This window comes from Zootoca vivipara, chromosome 2 (assembly GCF_963506605.1).
Source record: "Zootoca vivipara chromosome 2, rZooViv1.1, whole genome shotgun sequence".
NCBI lineage: Eukaryota > Metazoa > Chordata > Lepidosauria > Squamata > Lacertidae > Zootoca > Zootoca vivipara.
In genome coordinates this window covers 99,814,088-99,838,973 of record NC_083277.1, presented here as the reverse complement: position 1 = coordinate 99,838,973, position 24,886 = coordinate 99,814,088, and the positions used below count along the sequence as shown (strand labels likewise).

The following is a 24,886-nucleotide window of genomic DNA, read 5'->3' as shown; positions in this document are numbered from 1 at the left end:
TTATCGGCACGGCACGGCTGCCCACAGGAGCATCAGAAATAGCTTGTGCACATGCGCCAGCGTCATTTCCGGCGCACTTCTGGGTTGGAGGAGGCCCATGCACATGCGCACAGGTTATTTCCGGTGTTTCGTCAACCCGGAAGTGCACCAAAAATTATGCTAGCACATGCGCACAAGCTATTTCCGATGTTCCTGGCAACCTGGAAGTACGCCGAACATCACATATGGGCGTGCGCTCCCACACGCTCTGGCCCACCGAGAAATTCAGTACTCGAGGCACCAGCCCAAGGCCAGGTAAGTCTGGGGACCCATGATATAGACCGTTGCACAATTGAACTTCTCCCCTCTCCTCTCCACCCGCTCAGTGTGCTCAGGGGGTTTCCCAACCCTATGAAATAGATCTGGGAAGGGCGGAGAGAGGAGTTTTGTTGTGCAAGCGTAAATCCTTGTGCAAACAGAACAAGGGCCTTGGTTTTTAAGTGATTTTGTGCAGTGCCTGGAGAACTCATTTTACAAAGTGTCTGTTGTGAGAATTATAAGGTCTAAGATATAAAATAAATGTACCAAGCAAACACATACTGTACATAAATATATAAACCACATGTCTGAAACAGTTCAGGAAAAAAGTCCTGAGACCATTTCTTCTCTCCCAAATTGACCTAAAATGTTTCTTTCCAAGGAGGGAGGCAATGGGAAAAACCTCCCCATTGTCTCATTGCTTAAGATATGAATAGGGTGAGCCTGTGACCTGGACTCAGGAATCAAATATTTATCATCACAAAAGAATAGCCAGGCTGTCCAGGTAAACCCATTAACAGCCATCAACAGGTTTCCTGCCAGACAGGATTCTGTTGTAGTCCGCCCCCTCTGTGATGCATGTATGATGTACTGCGGGGTGGTCTTGGGCTCCAGGGTGGGCAATTTCAAATGTCTATATAAGGGCTTGCACACCATTGTTCTGGGTCCCTCCTGCCCTTAGCTGCCAGGTACCCTGTTTTTTGCGGGAAACCCCCGGATTTTAATCCGTTTCCCGCTGTTCTCCCGAATGGAGAAAAATCCTGGAAATCCCCGGATTTCCTACCTGCCAGGGAGCCTCCATTTTGGGTGCTGCTTTGCCCATGTGTGGGCACCGGAAATAGGGCAGAGCGGCACTGGAAGTCGCTTCTACACATGCCTGGTGACCATCTTGGTGGTGGCTGCATGGCAGCAGCAGTCACCAAGATGGCTGCCACCATGCAGCCACCACCAAGGTGGCCGCCGGGCATGCGTAGAAGCGACTTCCGGTGCCGCTCTGCCCTATTTCTGGTGCCCACACATGGTCAGAGCAGCCCCAGAAGGTGCTTCTATGCAACTTCCGGTGCCGCGCCGCCGCTGATCCCGCCTTTTTCAGCGGGAGACTTGGCAGGTATGCTCCTGCCTCCTGCGTGTGGTTGTGAGCACCCTGTTGCAACAGTTAATAAAGATCAGGCTTACTAGCTGCTTTGCTTCTCAATATTCTCTTGTTGGCCTCTGTTATTTTCTCCTACCCATAGAGAACCTACAAAAGGACTCTACAGTGGTACCTCTACTTATGAATAACTCTACTTATGAATGTTTCTACTTACGAACGGAGCTCCGTCCGCCATCTTGGATGTGGTTTAGATAGGATTTTTTCTACTTACGAATTTTTAGATAGGGTTGCTTTGACTTACGAATTTTTTCTCCCAATGCATTCCTATGGGATTCGACTTACAATTTTTTTTCGACTTACAAATGTGCGTTTGGAACGCATTAAATTCGTAAGTAGAGGTACCACTGTATATGGGCTCTTGGGTACCCCATAAGGGAAAAGGAGTAGTTTTTTCTTACAACGTCGAACAAATACAAACAGATAGGTGATAGATAAATGCAGTAAACAGTGGTTTCTGGAATTCAGTAAGGTCTTATTGCAGTCCTATTTCTCCATATCAGTTGTTTGGGACTACAACTCTGATCATCCCTAGCTAGCAGAACCAGTGGTTTTGTGTGGATGGAATGTAGCCTACTATACCAAGGGATACCTCAGTCTGTAGAGCATGGGACTCTTAATCTCAAGGCTGTGCATTCAAGCCCCACGTTGGGCAAAAATAGTCCTGCATTGTGGGGGGGGGGGCTGGACTAGTTGACCATCGTGGTCCCTGCAATCCTGCAATTCTATGATTCTAAGGTAAAGAGCCACATCCATTGCTCCTCCCACTTTTAAATCATTGGTACACAGCCTCCAGAATGTCCCCCTCGCTGAGTACAGCCCTCAAACTGCAAAAAGTTTCCCTACTCCTGGCTCTGCAGGTTTCCAGTTGCACGCAGGACTGCTGGAACAAGGAAACACAGTGGCTAACCTTAGGAGAAAACCTTCGGTATTCTGAACAGAGAGTCCTGTTCTGCTTTGACAACAATGCAGTCTAAGTACCAGCAGCCCAACTGAATGGCACACAGCTCTGATTCAGCTCTGTTTCACTACTGCTTAGGAACTGGACTGATAGGCCCCCACCCCACCCCGCAAAACCCACCATTTATTTACGGCGCTGCTATTTGTTCAGAAGGAACTTTTTCCTTTCTTTCTTTCTTTCTTTCTTTCTTTTGGCAGAGGTGTAGCGACTCATCTTTCTCATCTGATTATTTCTCAGAAAAAAGAAAAGGAACATTTGAACAGCATATTGATACACAAGAAAGCACCCTCCACACTCTCTCTCTCTCTCTCTCTCTAGGACACAGAGTTCTCTAACTAGAGCTAGCTAGGAAGGGTGACATTTGGTACTGCTCTCATCCAAAAGCAACAATGCCAGATTATTCTTCAAATTCCTTGTCTCTGAGCCAGTCAGTCAGCCCTGATGGAAAGAAACTGAGCACAACGTTCTTGGTTTAATTACAATTGTCTTTCCCACAGGAGTGCAAGGAAATGGCATCTTCAAAACAGCCATCATAAGTGGGTTGTAATCATAATTAGAAGGGGGTGACACCTCTGCGCTGAAACAGACTCAGTTATGTTCCACAAACCCTTATGAATCTCTTGAATAAAGTTTGAGTGCATCTGCCCACCCTCCCAAATTTTAAGAGTTAGCTACAGGGCTCCATTCTTTCGATTTCAGATATATATTTCTGAATTCGCACAGCATCAACTTCCATCAGAGCTGTTAAGAACATGCCAAACAAGTCATTTGCATCTAGCCCAAAATTGCAGGCAAGCAACACCGCTCACTGGAGGCAATCTCTGTTGGTGAAATGGAACTGTTCAAAGAAAAAAAGTTTTCGAGTCCCAGAAAGAATGAGGAAGTGGGGTGAATTTAATTAATTTCAGTTCCTTCAGTTCACTGCATCTTCTCATTCTGCATTTCACTTCTTCTGCATGAAAGGGAGTCCTGTAGTGCTGAAAAATGCTGCAATCTATTTTACCTTTTTTATAAAAAAATATATGATCCAAGTTAACTAGGATGTACAAGTCAAGGGTGCCTAACCTCCATTACCATTAGTGGGAAGAAGAGACATTGATTTCAGCAAAAATTAGGCACGCCTGATTTGGTCTCCAAATTGCAGTCAGTGGCAAGGACCCAGAAAAGTCCTTGTGCACACACACAAATTGCTTCCATATACATTGGTTGGGGGATTGGTTTTGCCTTCCAGCGCCTGCCATTTTTACCACCTGAGTCCTGCTCTGGAGGGCTGCCTTACTATTAGGGAGCTGTTCAGTTGGCTACTGATGAATGACAGAAGCTGGGGAGGGAGAACTGTTGTGTGAGCTGAAGGCACCCCGTCATTTTCTGGATCCAAACCATTGTCTCCTGCCTTCACCTCCCTGTTGTCTGTGCCTATCCCATCCAAATGCTTTTCAGCTAGGCTTGCGTTGGCTAAACGCTGCCGATTTCCATCAGATCTATTGCTACTTCCTGCACTCTTTTCTCTGCTGGCTTATTTATGAAAACATTTCTTTCCCCAGAAAAATCTCAAATCGCTTCTTTATCTCTCTCTCCCACACACTAAAATAATTACGAAACCAAAATGAAATCAAATATAAGATGAAGCAGCCTTTTAAAATTTCAATCCTCGCTTAAAGCTCTGGCAAAGCAAGGACGTTTTTTTACAGCCTGTTCAGACTGACACTGATGCTTTCTTAGTCACTTCTGGGAGAAGGTTCTGAAGTTTTGAAAGTACCATAATTTTCTGTGTATAAAACTAGGTTTTCCCCCTTAAAAATAATGTCAAAAATTAGGGGACGTCTTATATATGGAGAGTACCGAGGGTAGACTGACAATTGGTTGTTGCCGCAAAAATAGGGGGCATCATATACATGGGGGTGTCTTATAGACAGAAAAATACGGTATTTTTAAATACCCCTCACCCACCCACTGCCATCTCAATTTGGATTGGCTGGAGTCCTGCATCTTGCTTCTGACAGTGACCAACCAGATGATGATTACACACATACACACACAAAATAAATGCTTCCAGGAAGTTTATAAACTGGATTGGAAGCCACCACAATCTCCTACCATTGCTGCTTAGTAAGTTGGAGGCTGGAATCCACCTACCAATATCCTTATGCTGCTTCTCCATAAACTAGGGCAGATCTAAGATTGCCCCAGCAGTGGCATTCCCAGCGATGGGCCCACAAGGCACTGGCATGAATCCTTTTTCTAAGTGCCCCAAGCGTTTCTGAATGGTAATGAATCTGGGGAGAAAATGAAAGCGGGTGCATGATCTGGGCTGCATGGTAGTAAGATACTAACCGGACGAAATAAGATTCATTTGGGGGGTCTGTCTAGAAATGATTTGAGGGAGGGAGGAATGAATGAATTGATTTGGAGCAGGATCTGTGTGAAAATTAACTGGGGATTAAATGTATTGAAGAGGAACTGAGGTAGGGTGCAAATTAATTTACGTGGGGCACGTTGGGTGGGAAATTAGATGGCTGCATTCTGTGTGACATTTAAATTCTAAACTTGCATCAATACATATAAATCAGCCTATGCAACATTTATGCAAAGTTGCATCTAAGAGCCCCAATGTTATAAATAATTAGCAATGTCTCTGGCTCCCAGGTTCTTTTACCTGCTCCAATTAAGACCCTACATACCCCACCAATGGCATGCATATCCTCTCCAGACCAAAAGCCATTTCCTATGAGGGTCACCTTTCATTTCATCCACCAACTAAAATGAGATGAGTTTTTTTATTCCAATACATGCAATAGCAAAACTCCTAAGGCACTGAGGAACGCAGGGAGAGAGTTACAGGTACAGTAGGTAGCCGTGCTGGTCTGACGTAGTCGAAACAAAATAAAAAAAATCCTTCCAGTAGCACCTTAGAGACCAACTGAGTTTGTCATTGGTATGAGCTTTCGTGTGCATGCACACTTCTTTAGATACGAAAGATACTCTTCAGATACTCTTCTTCAGGGAGAGTGTGTTGGTGGCAAATGCTTCAAATTAAAAGAGTGCATTTTCAGAAGAAAAAGAGAAGCCGGGGGGGGGGACCTTCCTTGGTTTTTTGGTTTTTTGGTTTTTAAAAGGAGTTGCCGCTCATTAAGGCTCAAAGAACAGGCTTACTCTCAAGAAAGTTATTTCAGCTCTGCAAAGCACAAAAGGGACTTCTGAATACCTATGTGATGCTTTCCGCTCTTGTTTGCACACCTCTCCGCTTTGGCAGAAAGGCGACAAAGAGGGCAACTGTCAAAAGCAGCAAGAATGAGGCTGCATGGTCTTCATTCTGCGGTCTTGCAGTGGGGTTCATGAGTTGGCCATTCAGTTGATGTGACACTGTCACACTCTGCATTTCCTAAACCCAACAGCCAACAATCCAAGGCAGGGAAACACACAGTGTGAAAGCCACCACATTGTACGTGGCACAAATCCAGATGCTACTGAGAAAAGATGGAAGCAGCAAAAGATCTATGTCTCTTCTGTAATCTCATTAGACCCTTGGTCACAATGCCTGTTGAATGCCCCAGCTCAAGGCATCATCTGCCATCTTGAACTCTCGCCAAAAGACTCTCGCAAAAACAAATGAATGAATCGCAAAGAATGCTCCATGCTGTAAAATGATAATAAGTATCACATATACCAGGCTTCCTCAACCGCGGCCCTCCAGATGTTTTGAGACTACAGTTCCTATCATCTCTGACAACTGGTCCTGCTAGCTAGGTATCATGGGAGTTGTAGGCCAAAAACATCTGGAGGGTTGAGGAAGCCTGACATATACCTTTCACACCGTCAGGCACATATCTTATTTTCCAGGCTAGCACAACTGTTTTAACCAACAGAAGGTCAACGGCACTGAAGTCACAAAGACTAGCCCTCTTCAAGTGTTTTTGTTCATGTTAAGGAAACACACAAAGGGGGATGTGGGGACATGTCTGCTAGCTTCCCTCCACCCCCATATTGCCATTCTGGCTGCGCTCCACAAACTTCAAGGAGCCTCCTGTTGCAAGCCATGTGGGCTCTCCATGTCAAACATTCTCTCTCCAACCTGTGGGAATGATGTGGATGTAGTGCTAGAGGACTCAACCCTGCAGTCACCCTCACATGTTGACGTAAAACCAAAAAGATAATCAGAAGAGGGCTAGAGTGTTGCTTCAAGCGAGGTATGTCTACATTTCCCATCTGATATGGCCATGAGCCAGTGTGGTGTAGTGGTTAAGAGTGGTAGCCTCATAATCTGGTGAACCGGGTTCGCTTCCCCGCTCCTCCACATGCAGCTGCTGGGTGACCTTGGGCTAGTCACACTTCTCTGAAGTCTCTCAGCCCCACTCACCTCACAGAGTGTTTGTTGTGGGGGAGGAAGGGAAAGGAGAATGTTAGCCGCTTTGAGACTCCTTAGGGTAGTGATAAAGCGTCAAACTCTTCTTCTTCTTATACAGAACCGAGCAGTTACAAAAGCGTCTTTCAGCTTATCAGGTAAAGGGTCTATACTCTGAGGCAAAATTCTTTTCTTCCAAGGCAATAAAGGGGCTAATTTATAGGCAGAAATTGCTGTGCTGACATAAAGGGTTCAGCTTTTGAGCTATGATTTCGCAGACATGTTTTCCCCACCCACCCACCCCAAAAATGCAGATAATCCAATACGGATTGGTCAGCATGACTGATCCTTTCAGTGGCTTGACATTTCAGCACTGGAGTTAAAAAACAGCCATGAGGAATTTGTGAAAATGGTAAGAGACGACGGTGCTCCTACCAAAAGATTGTAAATATTACCACGATAGCAAAGACTGAAAAGACGGGTTTGATGGAGAGTGCTTCTGTGATAAGAAAGTGTTATACAAGCTAGCTAGAAAACAAGGAGGAAAGGCTCTCTCTCCAACAGAAATGAAATCTCTTGCTGGGTAGCCAAAGGGGGGGGGAGAGAGCCTATCAGAAGACAATATGGCTAGATCTAGAGCCACAAGAATGACTGACGATCGAGTTCTGGTTCCCAGTTGCTTCTGGGACCTGAACTTTAATTTAGATCAGGCAGAGGCAAACTCCGGCCCTCCATATGTTTGGGGCTACAATTTCCATCATCCTTAGCTAACAGGACCAGTTGTCAGGGATGATGGGAATTGTAGTCCCAAACATCTGGAGGGCCAGGGTTTGCCTATGCCTGATTTAGATTATTTTGTGCAAAAGGAAGCTGTGAACAATGGTTCCTTGCCCTGTAATACGTTCTTCTGATGCAAGTGGCATTGTGTTTGTAATGTTGTTTTCAGAGCCCCCTGCTACTCCACATGGAACTGAGGGTCTTATAAAACCTTAAAAGGAATGAAAAAAGTTGTGGAGATTCGGCTGATACCAAATCAAAGTTTCATCTAGATTGGTTGGGTGCCAATTTTGGAAAGACTCTTTTCTTACATTAAACCCCCTGCACCAGATTTCAACGAGCAATTACGGCAGTCTAAAGTGATCCGTCCTTTGAAGGGCAGGCTGATTTAACTGCGGGGAGAGGAAAAGGAGTGCAAGACACGTCACTGTTTTATGCTGTCCAACCCTGTGTGCAAACATGTGCCCAGTTCCTGCAGGTGGAATATACAAGAGGTTACTTCCTGTACGTGGCAACTGGGCACCAAGAACAAACCCTTTGTCAAAACTTGACCAAGGTGGTCCTGTTGGGGAGCTCTCATTTGGGGGGGGGTGTAACCACATGCAAAGCAGAGCACAGGAGGCATGAAGCTGCTTTTAAGGTGATGCAATGCTCTGATGTAAAAAATATCAAAGCATTCTGCAGTATTCTGAACTGCCACTTTAAACACACAAACACACACACACACATACACAAAATTATTTATTACTGGCTTAAAACACGCCTAGAGAGATTGGGGGCGGGGGGATCATAGGCAGATTATTATTTTGGGGGGGCAGTGCTTTGTTTCTATAAGAAAAAATGTTTAGGGGTCCTCTCATTTTGACTCAAGAAAATCACCATTTTATAGTTCAAATTGGGGAAAATAAATACAGTACAAAGAGTCACAAAATGTTTAGGGGTATGCTTACTCCGAGGTGGGGGGGAGCACTGGATTTGGGAAAGAAAAATGTATCACCTTTACAGATATAGAATAATACCCAAAACAGTTCACAGAGAATTGATGAACTGCTAAGTGAATGCCAAAGATGCCTAAGCAAAGTTTCAACACAATCCCTCCATCTGGTGTGGATTCCCACAGGCTGATAGCTGTCTGCTCCAAGGAACTTCCAGGACTTATCTTTCAAGCAGAAGTCCCAGGTGAGATGGGAAATAATTAAGAGAACATGTTGAGGAGGGGAAGGAAGGAGAAAATAAAGCTAGCGCCGGAACATGTCAACTTTCTTTTCTTTTTTTAATAATAAAAAAGGGGGCACACAAAGTACCCAGTCCATGGCACAATTTGCATGTCCCTGTGTACCACGAACGTGCCAGTTGCCCTTTCCTGTGTGGGAGAAGCAAATTGTGAATTTCTGACTTAAGCGTTTTGTCACAGCCGGAAATTGTGGCTTGTTTTACGCAAGCAAATCAATAAACCAAGAAGAATATTTGGTTACAGATTATGGTTTGCTTAGAGCAAAACAAACCATCACCCTCTGTTCGGAGGGGCTGCAAAGCTAAAGATCCATGGTTTGTTTCTCCCAAATGATAGCAGTGAAGAGCAAAGCAACCAAGAGCGAATTTCACGGTAAACTGTGGTTTGCTGTGATATGCGAACAAGGCCTGGATCTGCTCATTTGCAAAGGTGAGGACTTCGCTACGAAAAGGAACATTCCTATGCCATTGCATAGACGCATTGGTAGTAGAGAGAGCTGGCAGGTATGGGGACACCCTTTCACAATAATATAGCCATTTGTTAATTCCTCAATTTCTCCACGCAGATAGACCAGGAAGGTGGGAATCTAACCTGATAACCTCACAGAGAAATCCTATATGCAGTGATGCTAGGACCAGAAGCATGCCACCATGAAACCAGGGAACGAAGCACACAGAAGTGAATTCCTAATTTAGAGCCTTTTCAGTTGGCTGATTGTCACACAACGGGATCAGTGCCGCCAGATTCAGTGTTACCCACAAGTTGCCAAAACGAAATTAAAACACGAAAAGCATCCTTAAAAGGAGCTGTTATGCTGGCTGCTTGTCAAAAACCCGGCAAACATCGCTGTTTTCGATTCTGAAATTGGAAAAGCGTTATTTGTTTCGTAGGCCTTTGCAAAACAAAGGAGGGAAATGTATCAGATACCTAAAGCTCTTAAACGGTGTCTGAACTCAACGGAATAATCAACAAAACGGAATATGAAAATCCATTTCATGCATGATTGCTTAAGTGCTGGAGTGTGTTGCGTTTCTCCTGAAAGAATGACTAGCAATTAAAAAAAAATAGCACTTTTATTCTGGTCCTAAATCACGGTAAGTTCTCCCCCCACCCACCTCAAAGCAGGAGAAACAAAGCAAGAAAGGATCCAGCAACCCACCACAAACTTGTGGCAAGATACATAGCATCTAAAAAGCATCCTGGAGTGGACCATACAACAAGCACTTATATAATTTGTGTTGTTGTTGTTGTTGTTTATTCATACCCCTCCCATCTGGCTGGGTTTCTCCAGCCACTCTGGGCGGCTCCCAACAGAATTAAACACAATAGAACATCAAACATTTTAAAAAACTTCCCTAAACAGGGCTACCTTCCTATGTCTTCTAAAAGCCAGATAGTTGTTTATTTCCTTGACATATATGCTTGATCAACTCACCAGGCAAATATTACCTTAAAGACCAACTAAGTTTTTATTTTGGTATGAGCTTTCGTGTGCATGCACACTTCTTGGTTTTAAGCTTGGTAATGAGTTCCATGGAGCCACCTGGGATGAACAAAGACATTGGATTCTTATCTCATTATGCATGATCAAGCTTTCTTTAGCGCCTCAGCCCTTGCTTTTCCCCCCCACAGGACCAATTGCAGTCATCAGCAGTCGTTAACAGCCATCTACGGGTTTACCACTCCCATCAGCCCATCACCCATTCCCACACACACCCCACCCTCTGTATATACATAAGGGTCTGACTTCTGTTTCAAGTGTATCTGAAGAAGTGTGCATGCACACGAAAGCTCATACCAAAATAAAAACTTAGTTGGTCTTTAAGGTGCTACTGAAGGATTTTTTTTATTTTGCTTCGACTCAGACCAACACGGCTACCTACCTGTAACCAGGCAAATATTGTTAGATAATTTTTATTTTAAAAAATTAAAGGGGGGGGGAGAAAGCTGTGGATGCTAAAAGCTGTTTATTACATTTTTACCTTACACTTCCCTCTAAGCTTAAAACAGCATACATTTGTCACTCTGTGGTATGCTCACAACAGCCTTTCAGTTGGGAGTATCTCGTTTCAACGTTGTTTCCTCAGTGGAAACAGAACAATCGTGGCTTCCATTAAACAACAACCAGTTCCAATAAAGCAATGACTGAGTGCATCCTCATCCAGATTTGAAAGAAATACTTTCCTTGCAAAATCTTCTCCCTCATCCATTCGACAAACCTTCCTACCGTTACTTAATTGTCCCTTAATGGAAATCAATCATGCTTTTATTTTTATTTTAAAGCTTCGTTTTTTTCAGTGCAACAGATACAAGCTTGGATTCCTTCACAGGCCCACACAGAAAAACATGAGAAACTGTGCCCAGGATTAAACGGGTGTAGCTTGAGCAATTTACACGCACAGCTGGCCAAGCAGCAACTTGCTCCATAGCTGATATTCATATGGAGACTCTCTGCTACCTGACAAAGACTTGCTTGTCCATTAACAGCCTGCCAGGACTTGAATGGGAGCTTGAAAAGATGCCCTGAGGCAGCATCTGTTACAAGGAAAATGATAAAAAGAGGCAAGAGGCAATCCAACAACAAACCAGGAAATCGGGCTCAGCGGAGACCTCCTGCACAGATTTCCGGCTGCTGCTCCTTTCTAAGAGGCATCCTGAGATGTCATCTCGGATTCAGGGTGGAAGAATGATGGGGCTGAAGAGCACCTGCTATCTCGTCAAGGAACACAAAGGCAGAAGCAAGGCCAGCAATAGCAATGGAACTGCATACAATGAGGATGGCCAATCCTGGAAAGCATATGAACCACATTGGAGGAAGAGAGCCTTCAAGCAGGTCCTCCTAGCTCAGCTTTGCCCAACCTGGTAACTTTCACATGTTTTGGACTACAGTACCATTCCCATTCGCTCCAGCCAGTAAAGCTGTGGAAGGCTGTGTGAGGCTAGAGCAGGCATCCCCAAACTGCGGCCCTCCAGATGTTTTGGCCTACAACTCCCATGATCCCTAGCTAAGAGGACCAGTGGTCAGGGATGATGGGAATTGTAGTCCAAAACATCTGGAGGGCCGAAGTTTGGGGATGCCTGGCCTAGAGGAATGCCTCACAAGAAGAATTTTTGCAAGACGAATGCATTTTGCAATTTCAATGGAGACTCGCAAGACGAAGTTTCCTATGGCGCGCTTCACAAGACGAATTTTTTTCGTCCCATAGGGTGCCTCACAAGACGAATTTTTTTATTCGTCTTGCGAGGCACCCTATGGGAAACCGCACTTCAATGCATTCCTATGGGAGCCGCTTCGCAAAACGAATTTTTCGCTATATGAAGCAACTCGCGGGACGAATTAAATTCGTCTTGCGAGGCACCACTGTACTTTGAATGCCCCAGCTATCTGAGATATGTGTGAATGTTGACTAGATACAAAGACTTCTTGGCAGTGGTACCCAGAAGATCTGAGCCTGAAAAGCATACACAGGTAAGAAAAAGGAAGCGATTCAGTTCTGTGGGCTTCTCAAGGCTCGGAGAAACCAATGAACAGAAACCAAAACAACCAACCAAGAGGGTAGGAATGAAAGGGGAACCCTCTGGGACCCTGGGGTGGTAGCGGTGACAGTGAAAAATGGAGTAACTGGGGGTAGGTGGGTGGAGATGCAGTGACAGCAATGGTGGGGTGCATGCAAGAGAGATAATAAAAAGGGAGAGCTCAAGAAAGAAGATGAGTGTACTGTACATCCAGTAAAACTTGAAGTTGCTATTATACGGGTTGTCCCCTGCAACAACCATCATCAGATCACATCCATCTCCATTGACTGGACCAGAACCATCATGGTTCTAGTGCTTTTCCATGGTGCAAAAACAAGACTCCAAGATATGGCCCTTTTTGGATCTCCTAGATTTTGACAAGGGGTCCCCTCAAAATCAGCAGCAAATCATAGGTCAGCTGTGTTTACAGATGTATTATATAATATGTTGGTGGTTTTGTTGTCATCTTATGAAGTTCCATGAGAATCTGCGAGTTGAATAAAACTTTCTGCATTGCTGGCAAGCACTGGATCTGTGACTTTTTTTTTAATTGTGCTGTCTTTTCAAAGTAATTATTTTGTTCCTAGATTTTCCACCTGACAAAAAACTAAGGTATTTTAGATGCAGCAGCTTGCAGCTCCATCTCCAGAGCTGGCTATATTTGCAATTATCATCTGGAAAAAATTAAGGCATAAGGAACAATTTTACATTCCAACTAAGTTATATGTAAGAGATTTCATGTTCTCAGAGTAATAGAAAATGCTTATATAAAAAAATTCCTTCAGTAGCACCTTAAAGACCAACTAAGTTTATATTTTGGTATGAGCTTTCGTGTGCATGCACACTTCTTCAGATACACTTCTTCAGAAGTGTGCATGCACACGAAAGCTCATACCAAAATATAAACTTAGTTGGTCTTTAAGGTGCTACTGAAGGAATTTTTTTATTTTGCTTCGACTCAGACCAACATGGCTACCTACCTGTAACTAGAAAATGCTTATGTTTGCCTCCTTGTTATGTCTCCAAAACTCTTTGTTTGATTATTTTTCTGGGTGAAAATGGAACACATGTATTTGGTTGTTTTTTTCATCGTTTTCCAACATTTCCATAAAGTTTACACCCATAGCCATGGAATGTTAAGTGGTGGTTCTGACACCCCATCCGCCTTGCTTTTTTACAAACTGAAAATTCAATTTCCCTTCATGAATGTTTCTACAAAGAGAGGGGGGACCCAAGAGACCCCAATAAAAACCGCTAAAGCAGTCTCCCTTGAGTTGTACCCAATGAAGTCATCCTGTTGAGGCAAGGACTTCCACCTGTAAAGCCATGAGACTTTAACTCCCTCTCCTCTCCCAATTCACCCCCTGAAATCTGCTCCAGAGGATTGGAGGAACCCCTGGGCCAGATGTGAGGGTGATGGGAATGGGGAAGGCAAGATACAAAGGGAGAGGAAGTCCCATCACACAGGTGGAAGCCACAGCACTAATGGGATAACTTTGTTGGCTACAACCCCCTTAACTTTGGAATAAAATTCAGTAGAGGAGCAATGCATTACCTGGCATCCGAGACAACATTACACCTGCTCTCCCCTCAGAGGTACCAACTCAAGACAGGGCATGACAAATGCTGCCCAAATTCTTCTGATATCTCACACAGATATAATTAGCTCTCAAGCAGTTATGCAAGAAACACTAATACGAAAAGGCAGGCAAACGAAACACCATCCGTAGCCAAAGAGACAAGATCAGGACAACATACAGAGCAAATTAAAAGAAACAAGTGTGTGCTATACTTACCCCTGCAGCAAAACCCAGGCTGCCATCCAGGACCCGTCTCTGCAAATTAAAACAAAAGAGCTTAGATCGCTACGAGAGGCAAGGCATGGCAGCTTGTTGTGTAAGAGAAAGATGGAATACAGAGTTGGAGACCTAGCCACAGTTCAGCAAATAACTTTGGCTAATGGGCACGAGCATCAAGAGCAAAGTCGCCTCTCTCCTCTTCTATCCTATAATTAGTATTATTTATTTATTTATTTATTTAAACCCCGCCCATCTGGCTGGGTTTCCCCAGCCACTCTGGGCGGCTTCCAACAGAAAAATAAAACAATCTATTAAACATTAAAAGCCTCCCTAAACAGGGCTGCCCTCAGATGTCTTCTAAAAATCTGGTAGCTAGCTGTTTTTCTCTTTGACATCTGATGTCACAGGGCGCCACTACCGAGAAGGCCCTCTGCCTGGTTCCCTGCAGCTTGGCTTCTCGCAACGAGGGAACCGCCAGAAGGCCCTCAGTACTGGACCTCAGTGTCTTGGCAGAACGATGCTGCACTTCCTACTGCACTTCTGCCCGACTTGCAACATCCCTGCGAAGCAGCTCGCCGTATTTCCACCTGACAAGTGAGAAACCTAAGCTAACAGCAACTTGTGTTAAGTTTACTCAGCAAGTCCATAACTCAACAGGTTATTAGCCCAGGTCTCCAGGCCTAATGCTCTAAATACACCTGTCTATTCAAACAAAAAAAGAACAACGGCAGAAATAGCAGAAAGGTTTATGTCAGGAACATATAGTGACAATGTTAATTGAGCTGCATCGTCCAATTAATGTTCACATTGGGCAAAATTCAATTAAGCAGTTGCGCTAGCAGGAGCCAGTGCTGTTAGCACAATGAGGCCTTCCTCCTGCTGCCCCATTGGCTTGGATGTGGGGCCAGGAGATCCCCCAGAACAGCGTGCAGGGGGAGCAGAGAGGAGATTCTTCCATCTGGCAAGCAGAAAGCAGCGCCCTGAAAAAAAGAACTGAAGTACAAGACTCACCTGCCCGCTGGAGAAGACAAACACAAGTGCTGAGCCAGCAGCCGTCAATCCCCAGGTGAAGAAGGTTCCTAGCAATGCTTGTGACACTGGACTGTAACCCAGTAACATACTGAGTGCTCCTGGATTTAATGACCTAGGACAGATGTAAAGCCAACGTAAAGGCAGGATACTTTTGACGTTAAAGCTTCACCATTCAAAAAAAAATTCTTCCCAATCAGATTTTCAGAGGTTCCACACCCACCTATTGCTCTTATTACCAGAGACAGATGATGGATGGATGAATGGATGGATAATAATAATAATAATTTATTATTTATACCCTGCCCATCTGGCCAGGTTCCCCCAGCCACTCTGGGCGGCTTCCAACAAAACATTAAAATACAGAAATCCATCAAACATTAAAAGCTTCCCTAAACAGGGCTGCCTTAAGATGCCTTCTAAAGGTCTGGTAATTGTTGTTCTCTTTGACCTCTGGTGGGAGGGCATTCCACAGGGTGGGTGCCACTACCGAGAAGGCCCTCTGCCTAGTCCCCTGTAACTTAGCTTCTCGTAGCGAGGGAACCGCCAGAAGGCCCTCGGCGCTGGACCTCAGTGTCCGGGCAGAACGATGGGGGAGGAGATGATAGATAGATAGATAGATAGATAGATAGATAGATAGATAGATAGATGATATCATTTTCTTAATCAGATTTGCGTTGCATTCTAAAGGTATTTTCCAGTGGATCTGAATAAGGGAGGTGCAATTTCAAGTGCCACTTCCTTCCCAGAGCCAGTTTGGGGCAGAACTCAGGCAAAGCTCTCTTCCAAGCATCAGTTCCCCCTTGTCAAATCGCAATATGTTTGCAACCCTGCACACAATAACAATGGAGCAAAAGTCCTGTAGGATTGTACTGACCACCTTGAAAGGGTTATTGTGAACGTAATGAAGATTACAAAAAAAACATCATTTGTAGTGCAGTCCGGCTCGAAAACAAATAATTTCTAGTGCAGTCCTGCTCAAAAACAAGCCCCATTGCTTTCAAGCGTGTGTGAAGCCTTAATTTCATTCAGATTGAACAAAGCATCTACGCTGATGTGATATCTTTCCATTTACAGAATATGTCCCCAGAGGTGGACAAATTTATACATATCCAACACAGCTATTAATTATGAACAGCCAAAACCAGAGGTACTTAGCACTGCTTGCAAATAATCCATAGAAACTCAGGAAATGGTAAACTGCACGTTATGCTGACTCTGCAATATTTCTGATCAAATGCCACAAAAATGGGATCTCCGGAAAAGGAACTGGAATAGGAGCGAAAAGATGCAGTCTCACACCCTTGAACTCTACTTATGGCCTCCCTGTGGGGGGTTTATATACTGGAGGTGGCATGCTTTGTAATATTGACATACCTAGGATGGGTGTTGACTTGGGGGGTGTGGTTCTTTTAACCCCCCCCCCCCTGATTAAAGCAATGGAGGCCAAATTTGGCCCTCCAGCTATCTTGGGACTACAATTCCCATCATCCCTGACCACTGGTCCTGTTAGCTAGGGATGATGGGAGTTGTAGTCCCAAAAGAGCAGGAGGGCCGCAGTTTGGGGGTGCCTGGTTTAGTGCGTTGTCTAAACCCAGGCTCATGAGTTCTTTTCTCCTTAACCACAAGCTGTAGCCAAGAACAAGCTTTGCCCTCCATCCCAATTCCCCCTTTTGGAAGCTACTCCACACCGCTATCACATATTCAGAACTACTGCAACCCCCGTGTCAATGGGAGAGAAATGACTTGTACCAGGCCCATGGCTGGAGTCCACTTGTGTCATCATCAGCATGTGTCCTCCTGATGCGAGTCCCTTCCCTTTGCTGCCTCAGAACGAGGCCGACTTTGGCCATTTTGCTGGCACTTTCTTCTCTGGTGTAACAACTCAGCTCACAGAGTATTCCCCACCGCCACCCCGCAGTGTATCCAGGTACTTTTTGGCTGAGGAAGCCCCTTCAGTCGGCAGAACTCAAATTCAGGATTGATCGAACCTTCTCATGCCTAAAGCGAGGCGCAGCCTTTTTCACACAGGGGAGGCCCTCATCCCACACACAAAGAGTGATTTGTTGGCAAAGCGCCCCGCTCCATCCAACGCAGTTGCTGAGCATCAGAACATAATTCATTCATGAAGGTGAACCAGAGTCTCTCACTCATATGCACTGTAACAACCCCATGGGGAAAGGGATGGATGGAGATACAGTAGACACATACACACACACACACACACACACACACACACACACACGTGTTGTAAATTAGCCAGGCACCCAGTTGCGATCTCTGGATGTCAGGTTGGCGATTAACATCTCCATCTGGCAGGTCCCTCCAGCTTTCTTAAGCAGGTAAGGAGAAGAGCTTAGTTATTGCATGATGATCCTTTTTTCTCCAAGGAGTACATAGTTCACACACACACTCCTCAGTTAATCCCTATGATGACACTGTGAGGTAGGTTAAGTCAGAGGCTGTGACTGGCCCAATTACTCGGCTCCCTAGTTTACCAAAAACAAATTATAGTGTGGAACATGCCACAAAGCTTCCTAAAATAACAAACAAACTGAGTGGGTGTAGCACCCAACAGCCGTTTGTGTTCCTGCAACAAGTCTGTAACTAATGTACACACACATATTGGACCAGGGAAAGTGGGGTGGGAAGAGAGCAACTAAGTGCTCATCCAAAACATGCGTTCAGACCAAAATGTGAGAAATTGAGAATCTGAAGGTTTGGGCACAGGCATGGATATAGCCAGGATTTTTGTTTGGGGTGGGGGTGGGGGTGGAAGCCTTTTGTTGGGGGGGGGGGGGCAGAACCTCAGTTAGCTATGTATTTTTATTGATTTTTATTGATTGGGAGGGACTGTCCCTCCCTGCCCTCCCCCCCCCCCCGCCGGCTACGCCCATGTACCCACGTATGAAGTTCCTCTTTCCCTGATCTAGCGGGCAACTTAACTTCATAAAACTAGCAACTACGAGGAAGACTCTCTACGAAACTTGCAACCGCAGTGGAGCTGTAAGTCCTGTTCTGCACAGTCTCGTTTCAGATGTGCAAGCACAGACCTACTGACACAGCCTACCCCCAGAGTGTGAACTGCGCCTGAATGAATGAATGAGTCTGCTTGCCACCTTTCAAAATACAACCCAATCCCACCCACCCACCACCCACAAAAAGGGGTGGGAGACTCTTTCCATTATATTTTTTCTTTCTTTTTTTGCACACTCACGAATTGTTCTAATATGCACACCTTCTAGCCAAGGGATCTGTTCCATACACAGTTCTAATCCGTTCGACATTCGTATTTAACTAAAAAAACATTTCCTGGTTTAACTTCCTGGCTTTTACCAGTAAGCTGCTTTAAAGACCACTCCGTTATTCAGAAAAAAAAATACATAAGAAGAATCAACTCACTGCACATGAACCACTTCTATTCTAGGACCGCGCAGGAGTTGCAAGTTATCGCAGGCGCTTCAATTCCGGCAGCCACTTCCGAGTTCCTCTGTACACGTGTCTCTCAAACAGGCGTGGCTCCGCCCACTATCCTCCCCTTCAGCCACTAGCAACGCGGCGCGGGTGTGCAGCATGGATTCTGCGGTGCACATCTCCTAGCTTTGGAAAAAGTGAAGCGGGCGGCCAAGCTTGTGCGCGTCTTTGCTGCGGTCGGTCGAGGATCGCGATAGAGGGGCTGTGACGTTCCCGCTGATTACCAGCTTGCTACACAGGGAGAGCTTGTTTGCTTTCCGAGGGCATATGTTTTTATCGTAATTATTTTTATGTTGTGTGTGTGTTGGCGTGCGCGCGCAAACACACGTATATGTATATGATAGTTTTAATATATGATATACTGTATCTATATGATAGTTTTAATTCTATCCATGTTTAATTTTTTAAATGATTTTTCTTTTCTTTTTTGCAGTTCTTATTTTTATCTGTGAGACTCCTTGAGTCCCATCGGGGGAAATGTAAAGTATAAATAAAGATGATATAATAATAATAATAATAATAATAATAATAATAATAATAATAATAATAATAATAGAATTGTAGAGTTGACTCATCTAGTCCAACCCCCTGCAATGCAGGAATCTCAGCTAAGCATACATGACAGACAGGGTTCGAAATTAGCAGGAGGGCGCCAGGCACATTTTGCAAGCACCTCCAAAAGTCTGGGTGCCATTGGGGGGGGCTGGCAGACACTCAAGGGTTATGAAATGTATGTGCTTTGAAGCCTCAAAGTATATGTTTAGAATAGACAATACATTAAGGAGTTTAACAATAAAGAGTAGGGTGTTTCGAAAATGAAGTTTGGTAACAATATTTTTATTGTAAACACCAAATTAAACATGTATTAATAATCTCTGTTAAAAATGTGATATTAACAATGTGTCACTTTTGTGAATTGTGTATTAGTTCATGCTTATCAAAATAATAATAAAGTGTTGCTGACCCCCCCCCCCCCCAAAAAAAATGGGGACTAGACATTCTGTTTTGGCGCCCACAACCCAAGTCCCAGGAGCTATTTAGCTCCTAGCTTTTATATCCCAGTTTCTAACACTGATGACAGATGGCCATAATAATAATAATAATAATAATAATAATAATAATAGATCAAGAACTTGTCAAAAAGTTTGTTATTTTTCCACTTGAATCAAGGCAGTGGGGTTCTCCTTCACTAAACCTATAGGAATAAGTTACAATATCCACTATTATTGCTGTAAGCTTTACATACTATTGTTGTCAAACAGTTGTGTTTCATGGCCACCTGACCTCAGTACTCGCAATGGTAGTTTCTCTATGTATCCATATGTAATGTGTGTTCATTAGACTGCTTTAAGGTACCACAAGAGTTTCCTTTTTGCTTCTAAAAATGGCCAGTCTCCTCCAAAATCAAAGAATCTTAACATTCTGTTGCTTTAAACAGTTTATTTAGGCAATTATTATGAAACATCCATGCTTTCGCTATTATCTTACTTGCTTGCTTGCTTGCTTATTTTATTTATGAATTGCCTTTCATGAGGCATCCCAAAACAATTTACAACGTAACATACATAAAACAGTAGCATGTGCAAAAACAGTTAAAGCCATTGCATTTATAAAAAACAATTATATTTTAAAAACTATAAATATATAAACAGTCTGAAACAACAACAGCACATTGAAACAATTCCAATTACAACAAGAGAAACATCAAACGGAACAAACTCAGTAGGTGTGGCTTTCTTCAGCACTTCATCACCAAAGTAGTTAAATTTTTTTAACACTGCGTTGATTTTGAAAGCAGATTATCATCAAGAGGGGAGGAAAAGTAACAGTCTTCCCTGGATCTCTTTTGGCTGCTATCACAAAGAAAACAGACAATCATGGAAAACACAACCAAACAAAAAAAAACCAAACACGAAACCAAAAAAAGAAACAAACAGCGGGTTTTCTGACCCTCGTGAACTTGACTCAGACTCACCTTGCTATAATTTTTGCTGTACACAAAGAGGTCTGTGGGACTGCGGCTGTTTATTTGAAAAAGAGCCATGGACTTCCCAGAATAAGCAACCATCTTTAAAAACTGCATTCCTGGGCATACTTAATCTGGAAGCATGTCCTAAACTCTGTGGGATTCTCACTTAGAAACATTCATCAGAAAGGCCAGTCCAAATCGGACAAGGAGGGGTGGAGGGTGGTCCAGAAAATTAACTGTGCTACTCTGTTAAGGTAAATAAAAAATAAAAATCAGGAATGGTTTAGAATCCCCTTTGGTTTTTCCCAAGACTCATTGGCAAAGGTACTTGTCTTCCTACGCATAATTGTCTTGGCTGTGCATGTTTCACAGCATTACCTGGTTCTGTTAGCAGGCAGCATTAATGGGCTGTCACTTAGCAGACTTATCGATTGCCCATTTGCTCACCATTAAGTGGAAGGTGGAATAGCCAGCCCTGGAGAGCCAATTGGTCTAGAGAGTCAATAGCACAGCTTGATAATTGGATATTTGTGGTGGTAACATCCCTTTTGCCTGCAACTCATGGGATGCGGCTGTCAGCTCTAACCTAAACAAACTCAGTGCCCCTTCAGGAGCAAACAGAAGCACAGATTTCTTGTATACCCCTGTTGTTCCAGCTCCAAACATAAAAGGAGAGGCTGAAATGGCAACAGAACTGAAGCACATGCCCATTGGAAATCTAAGTTCACATCGCATGTACAGTGATATTCACAAGCAGCTATTTCTACTTGCCGGATTAATTTGTGAACAGAATGCAGGTAGCAGCCTCGGTCCAGTATACCTAAAGGAACGCCCCCACCCCCAGCGTTCAGCCCAGACATTGAGGTCCAGCTCCAAGGGCCTTCTGGCAGTTCCCTCACTGTGAGAAATGAAGTTACAGGGAACCAGGCAAAGGGCCTTCTCGGTGGTGGCACCTGCCCTGTGGAATGCCCTCCCATCAGATGTCAAGGAGATAAAGAACTATACAACTTTTAGAAGACACCTGAAGGCAGCCCTGCATCAGGAAGTTTTTAATGTTTGATGTTTTATATGTGCTGGAAGCCGCCCAGAGTGGCTGGGTAATATTATTATTATTATTATTATTATTATTATTATTATTATTATTCACTTGAGAGGTTTTTAAGGGACTTAAGGGATAGTCAACATGGTGCTCTCTGGATGTTATTAAACTCCTTCAGCCAAAGACAGCAAGGCTAATGGTCAGGGATGAGATTATTTGCAATCCAATAACACCTAGAGGATTGTTGGCCACCACTGGACTGAATTAAAGATGGCAAGGGTTGTGAGATTTTAAACCACCTTGCTTGTGCAGTCAGTCCCCTTGTAGCTTTAACACTCCCTCTGCAGCTCACATGTTAACAGAACTGATGAAGGATGGAGGCAATTAAGAGTAAATGTGGATCCAATAATCAGTTAGGGATATTTCTTATGGCCTTGACCTCCCTCAAGGCGAATCAGCAATTGCAGTTAGTAAACATTTATTAAACATTTTAATAAACAAATGTTAGGACTTGTACAATTCACCCAGACGAAAAGAAAAGCCTTCCATGAATGTATGGTGGCTCATCATCCATTTGATTAAAAACTAGTTTTGCTGCCTGGTTGAAGCTGATAATGTTTGGAATTGTGGCAAGTGTGTGGAGGGGGTGGGATTTAGCAGTATCCTTCCCCCTGCTGAAATCCTTCCTCTCAAAGTGCTATCTGAGTTGGAATGAACTTCCCACACATACTCAGATGGTGTCTGATCTTTGTGTTCATAGATCTGCTCCATCATGTAGAAAGAGGTGTTGTGGGCGGGGGGGGGGGATATGCACCCAGAGTTTACCTTTTATGCAATCTGAGGGGCTTTTCTTCCCCACTGAGCTCAAATACTATAGAAGCCTGCTTGGCTGGAAGTTTGGCTTTGTGGGGAGATCAATTGGGGGGGAGGACACGTTCCTGCAGTCTTCAACCGTGCACCCTTTTTGCTGTTAAAAATCCTGACTCCTCTTCTTCCCCGCTCCCTTGCCTCAAGTGTGTTAGCATTGTCACATAAACTAATTCGAAGCTGGCTGAAAAATGGCATGCTGCAAATCTAAATTAAATCCTTTCCCTGATGAATGTGCGACTAGAAATTGAATCTTGCAGTCTTATTTGCAATTTTATTGTGCTTAAATCTATAAGAGGCGAGAGGGGGAGATTATTGTCAGCAAAACAAATCAGGGTCTTACAAAAACGTAAATAATGCAAGCTGCTATTTCTTGACAACACAGGTTTTTGTGTTTTAATGCTAACTACACCTCCCCCTTGAGTACTCTTCCCCATGCCCTGCACTATATGGGTCTCTGTGTGGTAGGGCTTTCCATCTCTCCTGTGTCTGGTGGGTAAGGCCATCTCCGGAGGTCAGGCTCATTAGGCAACTGTCAAGTTCCACTATCAGTTCCTGTGTCTGCTGCTTTTTGCTGTAGCTGCAGCTGCTGCTGCTGCTACTACCTGCTATCTGCCCTTTCCAGGTGAGTAAGCAGGTAGAAGAGCAAGGGATGCTCCTGATTGGCATGAGTGAAAGAAAGAGGCATGAGAATGAACCAAGAAGCCTACTGAGAGCATCTTGACCAAGGACTCACACAACCATAGAACCAGCAATGCCATGGGCTCACCAGAGCTTCAGACCCTAGCCAGCAAATAGTTTACCAGAAGCTAGAGCTGCCACTTCCCTGTGCCTCTGAGCCTGCCATTGCAGAATTAGGCAGTGGCCTTGAAGGGTCTGGATTTGGTCCAGAAGCCACTAGGTGCTGATCCCTGGCATGAGATCAGACCCTCCAAGTGTCTCTATTTTCCAGGGACAGTCCTGGATTTACAAAAGCCCTCCCGGTTTCCAATTTGACCCTGGAATGGCGCATTTTCCTTAGGACGTCCCTATTTTCATTGGAGAAATGTTGGAGGGCATGGAGTTGTCCGACGCATGAGCCAAGGAGATAAGTAACTATACAACCTTTAGAAGACATCTGAAGGCAAGTTTTTAAATGCTTAATGTTTTATTATGTTTTTATATATGTTGGAAACGGCCCAGAATGGCTGGGGCAACACAATCAGATGCGTGGGATATAAATAGTAACATTATTATTAATACTCCTATTATTATTATGGAATAGGACATCTCTATTTTCATTGGAGAAATGTTGGAGGGTATGTGAGATGATTCTGTCTCCAGGGAAATCCAATAAATATCAGGGTGCCAAATGGTGAGAAACGCACACAAAGAGCAGCACAACCTTTTAAAAAAAAAATCTGCTGCAAGAGTATGGTAGTTCCTAGTTATAATAAGCGCCATGCTGTTAATCATTGACTTCTGTGCTACTCCTTGCCAATTTCTGGCATAAGCAGCTGCCTGTATCAGGACTAGTCTACATGTTACTCCTGAGACACTGCAGACAAGATGAAGAAAGGTCTCTAAGAAGCCTGCACACCAGTCATATACAGTATTGAAACTTTAGGCACCCAGGAGTAACAGCAACAGCGGGCAAGAGCTCCTATCCAGGGATCCCCTGTGTAGGATTCCCAACTGCACCTAAGTAGGGTTGCCAGACTCGATAGAGGACAGGACTTCTGTGCCGTTAATTGCCCTGCTCTCTTTTGAGTCTGGAAACCTTAAAGAGAAACCAGCAGACCCTTTGTTTAATTTCCAAGCAAAGGGTCTGCTGGTTTCTCTTTAAGGTTTCCAGACTCAAAAGAGAGCAGGGCAATTTAAGGCACAGAAGTCCTGTCCTCTATTGAGTCTGGCAACCCTACACCTAAGACCTCCTGCATGCTAAGCACATGGTTTATCTGCCCCTGAGCTATAGTAGCAGCATGTGCAGATATTAGTAGGTGATAATGTTTCCATGCTGTGATAAGCGGCACCTGATTTATGCAGCTCAAGCTTCTGTTAAAAGGACAGGACACTCTGGTATCTGGTCAGCTGGCAATTTTGCTTAATGAGAAGCAGCTACAGGAGTTGTTACCACCGAAGGTGCTTTTGCTTTTGTGTTCTGTGTTCTGTGACAGTTTTTTAGCACTTCCTTTCTTTCCCCTGCATTTCGTGGAGCTGGCTGACATTTTGTGATCAAAATAGCATGTTGAATTCTGAGGCTCTGTGTGCCGAGACGACCTTAAGTAAGCGCTTTGTGGCTGATGTGGGTCCTACACATTTATGCAAGCCACGGCAATGTGCATTACAGGCCTCTAATAGGAAACCGCTTCCAAGTAGTAATTAAATGCTCCCGTAATTCTTGGCTTGATAGGCTCCAGGAAAGAGATTAACTCTGTTTGTGTCCAAGGGGG

General features: G+C 44.1%; 1 protein-coding gene across 4 annotated transcripts in view; it reads right to left on the bottom strand.

Moving 5' to 3' along the window:
* Positions 1–18,598, bottom strand: part of SLC39A11 (solute carrier family 39 member 11) — a 266,928-nt gene extending 248,330 nt beyond the window's left edge. For 2 of the 4 annotated variants that reach the window (XM_035104081.2, XM_060271959.1), the window contains exons 1-3: positions 18,344–18,498; positions 15,088–15,220; positions 14,074–14,112 (exon numbers count right to left, since the gene is read on the bottom strand). In XM_035104081.2, the coding sequence (XP_034959972.2) occupies positions 14,074–14,112; positions 15,088–15,195 (147 nt within the window). In that variant the 5' untranslated portion in view covers positions 15,196–15,220; positions 18,344–18,498. The other 2 variants (XM_035104080.2, XM_035104083.2) reach the window with 2 other exon arrangements.
* Between the last annotated feature and the right edge of the window lie 6,288 nt (positions 18,599–24,886).